The 15,157-nt window shown below is 35.3% G+C and overlaps 2 protein-coding genes across 2 annotated transcripts; both read right to left on the bottom strand.

Moving 5' to 3' along the window:
• Positions 1-1,726: 1,726 nt before the first annotated feature.
• Positions 1,727-8,547, bottom strand: LOC132742796 (uncharacterized). Its single transcript, XM_060731275.1, has 5 exons — positions 8,224-8,547; positions 7,272-7,374; positions 5,646-5,793; positions 2,847-2,996; positions 1,727-2,367 (listed from the first exon to the last, which is right to left on the bottom strand). The coding sequence occupies exons 1-5, from the start codon at positions 8,404-8,406 to the stop codon at positions 2,157-2,159; spliced, it is 795 nt and encodes a 264-aa protein (XP_060587258.1). The 5' UTR covers positions 8,407-8,547; the 3' UTR covers positions 1,727-2,156.
• A 2,154-nt stretch (positions 8,548-10,701) lies between these two features.
• On the bottom strand, positions 10,702-14,088 carry LOC132742798 (uncharacterized). The gene is made up of 2 exons (XM_060731278.1): positions 13,648-14,088; positions 10,702-13,279 (listed from the first exon to the last, which is right to left on the bottom strand). The coding sequence occupies exons 1-2, from the start codon at positions 13,981-13,983 to the stop codon at positions 11,918-11,920; spliced, it is 1,698 nt and encodes a 565-aa protein (XP_060587261.1). The 5' UTR covers positions 13,984-14,088; the 3' UTR covers positions 10,702-11,917.
• Positions 14,089-15,157: the final 1,069 nt, after the last annotated feature.

The raw sequence follows: 15,157 nt of genomic DNA on the forward strand, positions 1-15,157 counted from the left end.
AAAGTCATCTCACAAAAGAAACCCAAAAACAACTACATGTAAAGAGCAGATTTTTGAATATGATTTTTTCTTCGAAACATAGCAGATACTTCCATCCGATCACCACTCACACAGCAAGCACTGCTTGCTGAACACTACTCATACAACGGACACTTTATGCTGAGCACTACTTACACAACGGACACTTCATTCTAAGCACTACTTACACAATGGACACTTCATTCTAAGCACTACTTACACAATGGACACTTCATGCTGAGCACTACTTACACAATGGACACTTCATGCTGAGCACTACTTACACAACGGAAACTTTATGCTGAGCACTACTTACACGATGTACACTTTATGCTGAGCACTACTTACACAATGGACACTTTATGCTGAGCACTACTTACACAACGGACACTTCATTCTAAGCACTACTTACACAATGGACACTTCATGCTGAGCACTACTTACACAACGGAAACTTTATGCTGAGCACTACTTACACGATGTACACTTTATGCTGATCACTACTTACACAACGGACACTTCATGCTAAGCACTTCTTACACAATTGACACTTCATTCTTAGCACTACTTACACAATAGACACTTCATGCTGAGCACTACTTGCACAACGGACACCTTATGCTGAACACAACTTACACAACGGACACTTCATGCTGAACACAACTTACACAACGGACACTTCATGCTGAGCACTACTTACACAACGGACACTTCATGCTGAGCACTACTTACATAATGGACACTTTATGCTGAGCACTTCTTACACAATGAACACTTTATGCTGAGCACTTCTTACATAATGGACACTTTATGCTGAGCACTTCTTACAGAATGACAAATCATGCTGAGCACTTCTTACACAACAGACACGTTATGCTGAGCACTTCTTACACAATGGACACTTCATGCTGATCACTAATAACAAAATGGACACTTCATACTGAGCACTAATAACACAATGGACACTTTATGCTGAGCACTAATTACACAATGGACACTTGATGCTGAACACAACTTACACGAAGAACACTTTATGCTGAGCAATACTTACACAATGGACACTTCATTCTTAGCACTACTAACACAATGGATTCTTCATTCTAAGCACTACTTACACAACGGACACTTCATGCTGAGCACAACTTACACAACGCACCATGCTTGCTCAGCACCACTCAAACAGAAAACACTGCTTGCTTATCACCACTCACACAGAAAACACATCTTACTGAGCACTACGCATAAAATTATGCTGATGGAAATATGATGAAAACTTCTAAAAAGTGATATTTCTTTTACTGGCAACAATGGAATTAATAATAGTTCGAGGCTTAGTTTGACGGAATCCGTCGTTGAAATGTTTCCTTAAATTGCAAGACAGTCCACAGCCACCTATGTAAGATGTAACCGGATTGGAGAAGCACATATAAGTAGCATATCTAAGTTGCAGTGGCCTAGTGGTCAAGGTGTCTGCCGCTCAACCCAGGGGTCATGGGTTCGAGCCCTAATCGGGTCATATGACACCAGTACTGGTTGGTTCCAGGAAGCGAAAAAGTGATTTATAGAAGTTGCAAGAACTTGTTTCGCAATTAAGCTTCAATAAATATATTTAATCTACATAATTATAAGCTGCAATCAAAAGATCCCAGTATTCAGATATAGAGAAAAAGCCTGGTTTATATTGTGTTCTAATGAGTCGAAATTATGATCAGTTTATCAAATTTATTTACAAAACTTTGTGCTAACATTTAACAATCCATTAATAGGTACAACTATATATAACCTCTGAAGAACGTCCCTCTGTAAAGCAATCACCTCTTAGCAAAACCGTATTTTTTCCGAAGTAAGACTACAAAACAATGTAACCCATTTTTTGTCTCCCGAATAGTGTTCTGTAAAGATTGTACTGTTTATTGTAACACGATACCTTTTGCAAATACTGCAGTCCATACATACCAGTAAATATCCGAGAAAAAATGTTAATTATGAATTCCTTTATCATATCATAAAACACGGGTTACGTATTCGGGTGCAATATAACCAAAAGACCTGGCAAACATAGATTATCTGAACAACAAATCGTGCGCTATATGATAACGCACGCGCGTGCTAGAAGAATTATGCATTAAATTATCACGTTAAATCATAGTAAAGAGTTTATGGTTGAGATCATAAACCACCGCAGCAGCTACAGGTAGCATAACTAGACATCCGGTCAACCCTTCACCATTGATCAACCACTGCTGTCCGGTATATTTTCCGGGAGTATTAGTGTAAATGCTGCCTAACACAGTCGGGTTGTATATGTTCCAGAACCAGTGCATTATACTGCACGCCCACATAGAATAGCTGAAAAAAGGGAAAAAAGAGTTCAATCAAGACTCAACAAAATGCATGTACGAGTATAACTTACTAGTCATTGCAGTAAAACGGCATGTGTGGCGGCATGGTCGATTGGTTTAATGCGTCGGACTAGTAATCTATGGATCTCCCTGTCAGAGGCAAGCCATTGTTTCCTTGAGCAAGAAACATTACACTCGTTGCTCAGTACGGGTTGGTTCCAGGAACGGATTCGAGAGCGTGCCTATAAGCTTATAGCGTCCTACACAATACTTCTAAAATAAATTCTGTATTTGTTTGTTTTCTTCGGTTTGTTTAACGGAGCACAATCACAATTTAGGTCATATAGCGCTGAAGCAGGAGGGATGATTTTGGTTAACCTCGGCAAGGTTTTGAAGCATATAATGTTGTACGTTGTTAAAAAGAAATCAATTTTACTTAAAAAATAATTCACTCCATTCAAAGCAATTTCATCGCCATTTACGTACCCAGATTTCACAGCTAGCCACCCATGAGGAAATGCGGAGAGTAAACATGACACACTCTGCACGATCACTGTTATATATGGACGCGAAGGTTTGAGTCTGTAAGTCAACAAAATCATCACAGGCACGTGGAAGAGTCCCCAAACAATACCACTGAAATAAAAGAGTAAAGATACATTTATTGTTAAGAAGACCACTGTGCATATCCATATCGGTACCCTCTTTGCGAAATATGCTCAAACGGTACCCCCTCTGAACATGCACAGGTCATTCTCTGCTAAAAACAAACCAGCGATGGATACCAATCCAGTAAAATTTTATTGTAATAAGGAAAGGAGGATTGTCACGTAGAAAAGATGTATACCACGGAACACTAGGATGTTTTATTTTTGTGCTGATTTGTCATGTGCCCGATTTTCATGTACTGCAACTTCACAATAAGCTACAAAAAATCGACGTGTCTTGCTTCGCCCACCACCTCGACGTATTTTTCGGGCTGAAATGAACCTGTGACTTGATTATATATGCATCATACATATTTAATATGTTCATAAACATATCATCTTCGGACAAATGGCAGTATATTGTCAAAAATAAATGTGAAATTCATAAAAACACCCTACTTTCGGTTTTGCAGCGGCACGGGCTAACTCTCTTCCTTTGAACTTTTATATCACAGGCACCCTCTTATTATTGAACACATAGGTACCCTCAAAGCACGACATATGCTTTTATTTGCGTTAATTGTTAAGTATGTAATAATTACATAAATTTAAAGTAAAAAGTATTACATACACACTTAACGATTAACGCAAATAAAAGCATATGTCGTGCTTTGAGGGTACTATATGTTACAATACCTATGTGTTCAATAATGAGAGGGTGCCTGTGATATCAAAATACAAATGAAGAGAGGTAGCCCGTGCCGCTGCAAAACCGAAAGTAGTGTGTTTTTATGAATTTTACATTTATTTTTGACAATATACTGCCATTTGTCCGAAGATGATATTTATATGAACATATTAAATATGTATGATGCATATATAATCAAGCCACAGTTCATTTCAGCCCGAAAAATATGTCGAGTTGATGGGCGAAGCAAGACACGTCGATTTTTTGTAGCTTATTGTGAAGTTGCAGTACATGAAAATCGGGCACATGACAAATCAGCACAAAAATAAAACGTCCTAGTGTTCCGTGGAATACATCTTTTCTACGTGACATACCTCCTTTCCTTATTACAATAAAATTTTACTGGATTGGTATCCATCGCTGGTTTGTTTTTAGCAGAGAATGACCTGTGCATGTTCAAAGAGGGTACCGTTTGAGCAGATCTCGCAAAGAGGGTACCGATATGGATATGCACCGTGAAGACTGTAGAATAAAAAGCATTACTGAAAAAAATGTAGGAAAAGATATGTTTTATTCCAAGTGATTGTTCGATTAACAAGTTCATTGGTTGGTTGGGTTTTACGACGCACCTATACAGAAAATGTCAAATGGCGTCTTTCCAGCTTTTATGGTGGAGCAAGATCTCAGGTATCCTTCAATGTCACTGACACCTGAAAACAACCACCACCAAAGCTAGCTGGATAGTTTTCTCATATGAAAGAATTCTGTCCCAAGTGAGATTGGAACTTATAGCGGTGAGGGCAAATGATTTAAGTTTATGTTTAAGTGATGTTTATACTTTGTCAGTAACAGTCTTAAAGCCTCCAGATTAATGCTAATTTTCATGAACAATTTTGAAATATGTGAAAACGTATAATAATGTGTAGTGACCAAAAGGAAGCAATTGCACCTAATTAATTGCACTTGCAATTCACGTAAATTACTGAAATGAGGTAAAAATGTGCAAAAAAAGCCCTTACTGCATTAGTAACGCAGTACAAATATAGTCATAATATTGGAAAAATTAACCACATATAACATGTTAATTATTACTTGAATCTTTAACATTTTTACATTCCTGAAGTCTAAGTAATATATTTTTAAGTTATTGAAATATTTTGGATTATCTGGAGGCATGTAGCTTTAATGTGTCTATAGAAATGTGATTTATAGAATAAGGTAACAAAACAGAACCGTGTGGTAAGTACAAGTAATGTTAAAATAATTGAATACCGTCAGATGTGTGCAAAGCTTAGTAAACAAGGGAGACAAATGCATACAGACTGCAAGGTGTTCCTTTTTATAAAGCATGTATCCCGAGCTAGTTGTGTATTATAATATTGAAAATGTTGTTTACTTTTAATATTGATATCTTTTAATAACGGACCCAATTTTATGTTCCTTTTAATAAGGCAAGTATTGAAAGATTTAACAAAAGCACCGCTAGGCGGAGCATAATATGCCCGAAGGTGTTTTTTAGTAAGGATGAAGTATTTGTTAGGCATGGGAATTAAATAAAGTATCAATTGGGGTCTTGTGATCCCAAAATTAAAAGGGGTCTTATACCCAATATGACAATCATCCTATGAAGTTTGAATATTGTGGGCCAAATGCAACTTATGTTCTGGAAACTGTTTTCAGTTTTAAGGTACTAGTGACCTTGACCTTTGACCTTGTGACCCCAAAATCAAATCAATAGGGGTCTTGTACCAAATATGGACAATATGATCCGGAAACAAATTGCTAACGGACGGGCGCCAGGGGGTATAACATAATATGCCCGACATTCTATGCCCGACATTCTTTCGGGCATATAAAAAGCAAAGCGCAGATATTGCACGTTTTATAATCATATATATTTATTTATTTATTAACATAATAAACAACAAGAACGCCACACTCGCTCATTACCTTATAGTAAATGCAGTTAGAACAGAAAATCTGTCAAGCAGACACGGTAGTAGGAAACATCTCCAACCAATCTCCTCACCAGCTGCCCGTAGAAAACCGGACAACCTACTTTTATTGTGCTCATGTATGCTGTGTTTACGAATCTCCACTTTAACATGTGATGCAAGAAATAATAAGATGAAATGTGAAAAATATTAAATTGCAATGTGAAAAATATATAAACGAAAAATTAATTATATTATTGTAAAGTGAAAACTATAAAAATGCACTGTGAAATATATAAACGAAATACGAAAAAAATATGGAACTGCAATGTGAAACATATGTAATTGCAATGCGGAAAATATATCATTGTAACGTGAAAATATGAAATTGCATTATGAAAAATATAAAATGTGAAAAATCACGGATTTATCCGTGGAAAAATATCAAAATCCAATGTGAAAAATATAAAATTGCAATGCAAAAAAATATAATCAGATCGTCGGTGAATCAACTCCTTTGGCAAAACATTAAATATAACAAGCCCGTAACGTCTGATATATTGCACATAGAACGATTGACCCTTACGTTTTTTTAAATGCTGTTCAAAGAACACAAGAAGCAGGACTATGAAACAAAACACACAAAAAAATCATCTGTTAAACTTCTCTTGTGGAGTCCTGACCGACCTGACCATCTAATTCGCATGATTTTGAATACATTTATTACTCCGTAGTCCGTAACCTACGATCGTGGGACATATAAATAAAATCTCGGGACATTTCGCACGTGGCCCATAATGTCCGACTAGCCTTTGTAGATTTGGCTACCTGGGTTTGATATTGAAATACTTATATTTACGACATTTTTAAAGGGACTTCACTGAGATTTTTAGAAATGGCGGGACTGGAAATAATGTATTGAGATAATAGTTCCATTTGATGTAGGCCAAACCAATTACCTGTATGCAAATTTTTGGATCATTAGCTCACTCCGTTATTCCAGAATGATTATTGTTTTCTTGAAAAAATTATCCAAAATTGAAAAACATTGCAACGCTTTTTAATTAATTCGGGCTAAGAATAGATTATCAATTTTATCATCTATGTATATTCTTAATCATCTTTTAAATACCTTTCCGTTTTCAATGCACCAGCTGTTTTATGTAGGAAATAAACAATTTGTTTTAGGCTTTTAGACCTAAATGGAGTTCCTTTCAGCTTTTAATTAAAGCTTCTTATTCAATCTGCATTATTTATTATTTGTAATTATTATGTGAATAAAATACTGTTAAAACTTCACAATTCAAAATTTAAAGCCAGCCAAATCCGTATAATATATTTACTAAGATGCAAAAGTTATAAGGTTAATAAATGTTGGTTTTAATGAATTATTAGACACGTGTTACTATAAACGTGACGGTACATCATAATGAAATAAAACAAAACATTCAAGTGGGTATTATGACATAATAACTTACTTGAATTAGTGTTATAAAACAATTATTGGCTTGCCTCATTCTTTTGCAGTCTTTTTCGTAATCAAGTACGAAATTTCTTTGTTTTTTTTAAGAAAATAGAAAATAGTCATTGCATTCAAAATGCCCAAGACTTTGCATGGAGTCTGTATTAAGTAAATACTCACCTGGTTTTGCCCATCCCATGTTAACAGCTATAAGCACACATGCTTCTACGATGCAATAAACGATAGCAACCGCCAAAATGCTGAAAACGATGCACCTAACCGGCTGAAAAATGTAATATAATGTAAAGGCCCATTCTGCCCCAGAAATGCCTAATGTATTTCTTGGTGTCGATCTTGTAATGGTTTCCAAAGAGGATACTCATTGGTATTTTACCAGCATCATTTTTCATTGCATTTTTTTTTCAAGTAATAAGCATCTAACATACTTTAAAACCATTACTTAAACATTGTTATCACGTTTGCCTTTTCTAATTCAGTAAATAAATTAGTTTCTGTGCCTTTAAATTCAGCAAGTTTAAGAATAGATAAGTTGTAATAAAACAAAATACTTTTGTTAAGGACTTAACAAGAAAGCGCAACAACAAAAGTATTTGTACCGGGCAAGCTAATATATTTATAATTCAATAACAAAAAATTTGTACCGAAATGGCTAAAATGTATACAACGAATACATTTGAATTATCTGAAAACAAAAAAAAACATTTCTACCTGCATATAATTAAACCACAACACTAAAACACTTAAAATGTAGAAATGTTTATAATTTAACCACAAAATGTTTGTACCCGACTACTTTATTTACTTACATAATATGTTAAATATTATTTAATAGCAAAACATTCGTTATACCAAAATAAATGAAAATTTGTTGTAGAAATTTCGATTTATAGCTGATTTATTTTATTCAATTACAATTAATTGGTAGCATAATTTCTTGTTGCATAAAGGGTAAATAGGACACATTTGTGCCCATTCAATTTTTGTTTCAGATGTTGTTTCCTAATGTAACGATCATGCCCTTACTAACTATCAATGACAGGTAAAGTTTACATATTGCATTTATGAAATAAATAATTACATTGGATAAATTTTATAACAAGTTTTAACTTACCTCGTTTGCACCCGACAGTTTGTTCATAAAAGACACAAATTCTCCATTTGCTGCTACCCAAATCAGTGATGTCGCACCTGGGAAAAACATGGCCAAGGCCAAAAACGAAAAACTCGCGTCACGTAAAACGTAAACCCATAATGCAGTAATACTCAAAACAAACGCTGCGAATACCAAACACATTATTCCTCGCGAAATAAAACTCAACTGCAAGAAAAATGCTGTATTCTATTTATGCGATTATTTCAACATTATTGTACACCACAATTCAGTGTGTTTACCTCGGATGGTATGCATATAAACGAATGTTCTTACTTCCTTTATCATGTGCTTAATTAGGTCATTGTTAAATAAAAGTTTTCGTTAAATCTACTGATAATGAATATTCTAGTGCATATAAAGCTTGTACGAGAATAGATATTTTACTTCAACTGAACCAGCCATATTGGAATGGCAGATATGTTGAAAATCAATAACTGATGCGATTGTGTGGCATGTACGAGCTAATTGTCTGTGATGAAATTAATACAGATGTGTTGGAAAATTGGAAAAGATAACTGAATGCGTGCATTATTTATTTAATTCTTCACACTCTGTCTGCTTAGTTCTAATCACACAGCGGACACTGCCTACTGACCATCACTCGCACAACAAACATTGCCTACTGAGCAACACGCAAACAGGAAACAATGCTTGCTGAACCCCACCTACACAACAAACACTGCCTGCTGAACCCCAACTACACAACGGACAGTGCCTGCTGAGCACTTCTCACATAACAAACACGTCATGCTGTGCACTACTTAACAACAGACACTGCCTGCTGAGCGACACTCACACGGAAAACACTGCTTAATGAGAACCACTCATACAGCAAACACTGCTTGATGAGACTACTCACACAGGGGACACTTCATGCTGTGCACAACTTTCACAACGAACACTGCCTGCTGCTTAGCAGCACTCAGCAGCACTTACACAGTAAACGCTACTCATATAACGGACACTTCATGCTGTGCACTACTTAAACAACAAACACTGCCTGCTGAACAGCACTCACACGGCAAACACTGATTTCTGAGTACTACTCACACAACGGACACCTCATGCTGTGCACTACTTACGCAGAAAACACTGCTTGCTGAGCACCACTAACATAACGAACAATTGATGTTGTGTACAACTTACACCACGGACACTGCCTGCTAAGCATCACTCACCAAAACAAAAACAACTGTTTGCTGAACCTACTCACACAACAAACACTGCCTGCTCCGCAGCACTCACACAGAAAATACTGCTTGCTGAGTTTCACTCACACAACAAATACTCTTTTCTTACATTACTCACACAACGGACGTTTCATGCCATACACTACTTACAAAACGGACACCACTTGATCTTGGTTTTTTCCCCTTATATAAGTCAATTAGTTAATCATGTTTAAGCAAATTCTTATAACTGGCACTGAACACTTTCGAGTCAGCTTCCTGAAAAGAATCAGTACTGTGATATGAGGAAACATGGTCATAACATGAGTAGAACTTTTTCAAATGATCATTGAACATGTTCAGGTTAAAGGCCAAGTATGGAACGCAGTGATGGACTATTTTTGCAAGAGCGCATGCGCAAATAATTTTTGTTCGATGATTTACATGACCTTGAAATTGCAGATAAAACTACTGTTAGTTAATAAGGCGGTCAATAGTCTCAAATTGATTCAAAGAACTATGTGTTTAAGTATTAATAATAAGAGGTCAGATTGGTCCAGAGCCGAGAGGCTATGGTTGATATAGACAACCATGGTATTCCTTGTTCAACAGACCGGAACCATTTAAGCATTTTTTTTTGTTTAAAACTACCAAATTATAACTGCTGAACATGTTCATCAAAACCTACAGAGTGGTAAAGGACGATGTGTCGTTTAAAGTGTTTTTTCTACTTTGGACTAAGACGACCATCTTGTTCAGCCGAACGAACTCACAAGCTGTTTAATATAGAGGAACGCTAAGGATCATTCCTGTAAACTTACAAAATCATTGGCCAAGCAGTATAAGAAAGTAAAATTGTTAAAGCTACATGCCTCCAGATGTATCAAAATATTTCAATAAAATCAAACTTCAGACAAATGTACTAAGATGTAAGCAAAAATAAAACGTTTCAAGATGCAAGTAATATTTTACATATTATGTGCGATTAATGACATAATTTTCAGTATTTACAACTTTATTTCTACTGCGTTACTAACGCATATTTTAACCACTTTTTGATAATTTACGTGGTTTGTAAGTGCCATTGATAATGTGTAAATTGCTTCCTTTAGGAAACTTCACAATATTACACATTCAAATACATTTTTAAAATTAATAGGCGTGCTGCTTTAAGATGATTACGACGGACGCTAGGCATTTGGGTATCACAATAGCTTTATGCTAATATGAGCTAAAAATGTAAAAAGAATAACGAAACTATAGGAAAGAGTTTTAAACAAATTGTAAAGATAATACTGTGTATTTATAGCAAACATATCTCATTCATAGCTCAAATTAAATCACATAGACTTTTATTTACAGAAAATGGTACAACTGTTTTTCTACATACTCTCAGAAATTCAGAGAATTTCAGTATCAATTTGGAAAAAAATGATATCTGAAATTAAAATTCGGAAAAAAGTTGGGAATAAAATTGAATGTAATTAAAGGGGATTACAATGATGATCATATAAAAAATGTACAGAATAAACATGTAGAATTCATAATTTAAACCAATATGGCAGTAAAATCATCCAATAAATCACTAATTATTAAAAATAATACAAAAATAAAAACTGCTCAATGCAATTCTAAAAGTATTCAATTTATAAAACATACAAGAACAATGCAAAACATGCTATTTTCAGAAATAATTAAAGAGGTTAATTGAAATTCTAGTAAACTCAATCAACCCTTGTCTTGTTGGGTGCAAAAGTGATTAGCCTTTGCCACAAGTATGGTATGCATGCCCGTGACGTCTGACCAGACTCTATACAGTTGGCTGACCAACTTTTACTTTCATCTTGAATTCCCCAAAATTGACAATGGAAAGTTCCAAAAATGGAACCTTGACAAGTTCATTCAAGAAATTCAGGGAAAAGCTCGATCGTGATGACAGCAACGAGGCTCAAACTCTCGACCTGCAACTAACCAGAGCTTGTGTTATGTGAGAAAATGTTGAAATCCTATACGATATTTTTGACTGAGGCACAGACCCCTGAATCATCCAAGCCATTTCGCCTCTCTCGTAAAGTAATAAACTTAATTGCAGCATCAATGAATTGTTTAAAGTATTATAGTATATTTAAAGGCACATAATGTCTAAAAAAACAACATTTTTTTCCTTATTTAGAAAGAGCAAACATGGGTTTGATATTTAGAGCATGTTAATTAAATGCTTATCACCTGTTGATAGGAGCGTTGAACGTAAAATTAGTTGTAGTATAAGCAGCAAAATAAGCAAGTGGTATCAAAAAAACTTAAAATCATTATAACTGTACTAATTACCGAAAAGCAAGATAATTACCGAAAAGCAACAGAGGAATAAGACTAACAGCTGGATGGCAAATGAGTAACTTTTTTGAAATTGTAACATGACATCAATAATAAGAAAATACAAATGTATAAGCTTTCCTAGGCATAATAGACCTTTAACTTAAGTTCTAAATGTCTATCAACCTCTGTCTTTTTAGGGTGAATAGTGGCATTTGGAATTTTCGCTTCCTTGTGTAGCTGCCCATTTCTATGTCTGACGGTTCTTCCGTCTGCTTATAGAATGCTTCCCATCCCCTCAGAAAAGTAGCCTCCGCACCGGCTTTGTCGATGAATTTGTTTCTTCTGTAACCAGGCGTGTATGTCACCGACTGGTCCACCTCGTTTATCTGCAGGTAGCCTGCCTTCAGTAAAAGATTGATCAAGTTTTCTATAGGAACTGTGGTTTGTTCGCAAGCCAACTTCATCATTTCGTTAGAGAATTCATTTCCGCTCACACCGTTACACTCGGTAAGTGAACTCAAATATTTACGTAGATTGTCTCTACATCGTTCATTAGCTTCTGCATCGTCAAACAACATAATTGCCCCGGTGCGTTGTGATAATTGCTTTACGGTCTTTAAAATATATTCCTGAAATCCACGCAGCGTTTCTCGGGAAGTATCCGAAGACGTATCCATCCTGTCAAACATACTTCGAATTCTTTGGAATGATTTTCCCTTGGCTGGTTTACGTTTTCCAGGATATATCAAAACGGACCCTAGAGCGCTTGTATTATTTAGCTGGAACGTCTTCACAGAGATAGAAGACCCCAGTCGAACATTCAGAGTTATCTCATCTCCTTCATCGATTTTGTTTTCCTTAGATATCTTTGACATTAGAACATACCTGGGCGACGCAACATACGTAATGTGACCAACACTTTTAACAAAAGTTTTAAACTGATGCAAGGTTTCCGGTTTCTTTTCCGTTGCCCACAACTTAAGAATAACATGCACAACTTCCGGCTCGATTCCTACAGGCCATAAAAAGAGCGGCGAATTCAACAAACTTTGTTTTCTTTCTTCGACGTCGGCTGGTTCTTCTTGATGATTTTGATTTCCACAATCGTTGCTAGTTTCCATTTTCTCAATTTTCGGTTGATTCTTCGGATACGATTTATATGCTGGATATTTGTTTATATACATGTCCTCACAGTACGCTCCTATTGCTTCAATTCTGGCGTTCTGAATAGAATCATTGGCCTGTTTAATAAACGAAGAAAACAAATGATATGTACAGGCTGATGCCTTTCCAAGATTAGCTTTAATCTCTTCTATCCATTTCTCCCACGCGTTTGAAAGTTCATTCAGAGAAACAGTGTCCGGAAATTTGTAACTGACCAATTCCAGCCACTGGTGCATTATGTCAAGGTGCTCGAGATGCCTCGTGATTTTGTCGACATCTAAATGGGAGTCAACGCTGCATGCTGATGCAATTGCAAAAGCTGGGTTCTCTGTGTCTATCATACGAAGTTTCTGTGAATACCAGTCCTAAAGTGTAAAATAAATTATTGTATATTTTCTTTATGGAATGGTTTCCTTTATCTGCAACAAAATCAATGTGCATGTATTCTGAATGAATAAAGTTTTCTAACAGGTTAAATCTAACGTACTGGCTGACCTCAGACATAAAAGTTTGAGTGTAACTATTAAGTAAATAGATCTACATATACTAATATGGCACACATGTATAATGCTAAAATCGAAAGTAGACACAATTAGAAATTTTTACTTCCATTACTTGGAATGCTATAATTTTAAACAATGGTCAAAACTTACTTAGGCCTTAACATCGACATGTTTGTTTCTTTGAATATCATGACAAGGTAGCTATATAATTATATAAAAGATTTACTTACGTGCACTTTACTTTCGATTTCAATGTGCAAATCCGAATCACAAGGCAACACAAAGAAATGTCGCCCTTCATCCTGCGCTCGTTTAAACGCCGCTTCGGCAATTGCGATGTCCAGATCGGAATCTGTTTTATGAACCACTTCCTCGTTCTTTAACGGAACTGCACTATCCGTGGTTAGTAAATAAATCAGAATCTGGTTCACAAAAATGACCTCTGATTCCTTTTTGAGTGTATTTTTCAACTTTTCTAAGGTTTTCGGGCGACACTCTGTTAATCCATGTGACATACTGTCCAGTTTGGCTACGCATCTTGACAATAGTTTATGATCATTTGCCATTTTGCCGACTTATTCCTTTTAAAACAATGAAAACTTAAATTTGATTCAGGGTTTTTCCAACATGTTACTATTTATAAGTACAACAGTACACACTCTTATCGATCCCGCCACAAATGTTTATTTATAGATCCTAAAACGCCGCTGTATAGGCTATAATGATTGGATAAACCGCTCGGTTGTCTCCGACAGGAATTACTTATTGGAGGCCCTGACTGCGTTTATTTAACACAAAATATTGAAAATAATTTGCGGGTTTTCGAATAGTTTCGGTGTAAGCATTTCTGTTAGAATCTGGCAAATTCGTAAAACACCGATTTTTATAATTAAACATTGCAAAAGTACGATGTTATTGATAGTCCAACAACCCTGAAATTTTCTCATACCTATTAAATACATATATCACGACGTTCAAAAGGGCGAAAACCTCATGTATTAATTTATCTTTTAATAAGTTTCAATAAAAAAAAAGTTGGTTTTCATTTATAAAAAAAATATGTTTGTAATCATGTACTATGCAACAAAATAGAGTGACATATCGCTTGTGCAAGCAACTAAATGCACTTATTGACTATAAATATAAAATATTTTTTATTATATTTTATATAATATATAGTCCAGCTTCATCTGTGAAGCTGCATTGATCAAAGTATATTTTGCACGTTTTGAGTCCTGTTATTAAAGGCCCATTAAGCCTAAAAATACTATTATAGCTCACTTTGATATGTTTTGGTCAGTATTTTTATTTTCCTATTAAAAATATCCAACACCACCACATTCATAAAATACTTTCAGGAATGTCCATAGTGAATTGATAAACATGTCTGCTTCTTGTTTTGCAAAAGTATACATGTACAGATTCCTAAGAAACGTATGTAGTGAGGTTGCTTGTAATAAACATGGCGTACAACGGTTTGTTTATGTAACCAATGAGCTTCCAGCGCTTACATCATGTGATCACCCAAAATAAATCATTATTGGACCCAAACTTACCAAAGTAGCTTCATGATTATTTTGCCAGTCCAAAATACCAATTTTATTTCAATATTGTACTCCAATAAGACTCTTTTTTTGTTTTTCCAAACTTCCATATCAGATCTTCTACGTGCTTTTAAGTATTAATTTTTTGACAAAATGTCATAATTTTGGTAGGTGGAAATCATATTAACATAAAACG

This window comes from Ruditapes philippinarum, unplaced genomic scaffold (assembly GCF_026571515.1).
Source record: "Ruditapes philippinarum isolate M1 unplaced genomic scaffold, ASM2657151v2 ctg57_1_1_1_1, whole genome shotgun sequence".
NCBI lineage: Eukaryota > Metazoa > Mollusca > Bivalvia > Venerida > Veneridae > Ruditapes > Ruditapes philippinarum.

What these genes read in the sequence shown, in the direction of transcription:
- LOC132742796 (XM_060731275.1), bottom strand. Translation starts at nt 8,406, where the DNA reads ATGTGTTTGGTATTCGCAGCGTTTGTTTTGAGTATTACTGCATTATGG. An exon ending in CTAACTGCATTTACTATAAG is followed by an intron (nt 2,997 to 5,645) that starts GTAATGAGCGAG and finishes CTTTTATTTCAG; the next exon opens with TGGTATTGTTTGGGGACTCT. An exon ending in TGGCTAGCTGTGAAATCTGG is followed by an intron (nt 2,368 to 2,846) that starts GTACGTAAATGG and finishes CCCTTTTTTCAG; the next exon opens with CTATTCTATGTGGGCGTGCA.
- LOC132742798 (XM_060731278.1), bottom strand. Translation starts at nt 13,983, where the DNA reads ATGGCAAATGATCATAAACTATTGTCAAGATGCGTAGCCAAACTGGAC. An exon ending in AAATCGAAAGTAAAGTGCAC is followed by an intron (nt 13,280 to 13,647) that starts GTAAGTAAATCT and finishes TTTACACTTTAG; the next exon opens with GACTGGTATTCACAGAAACT.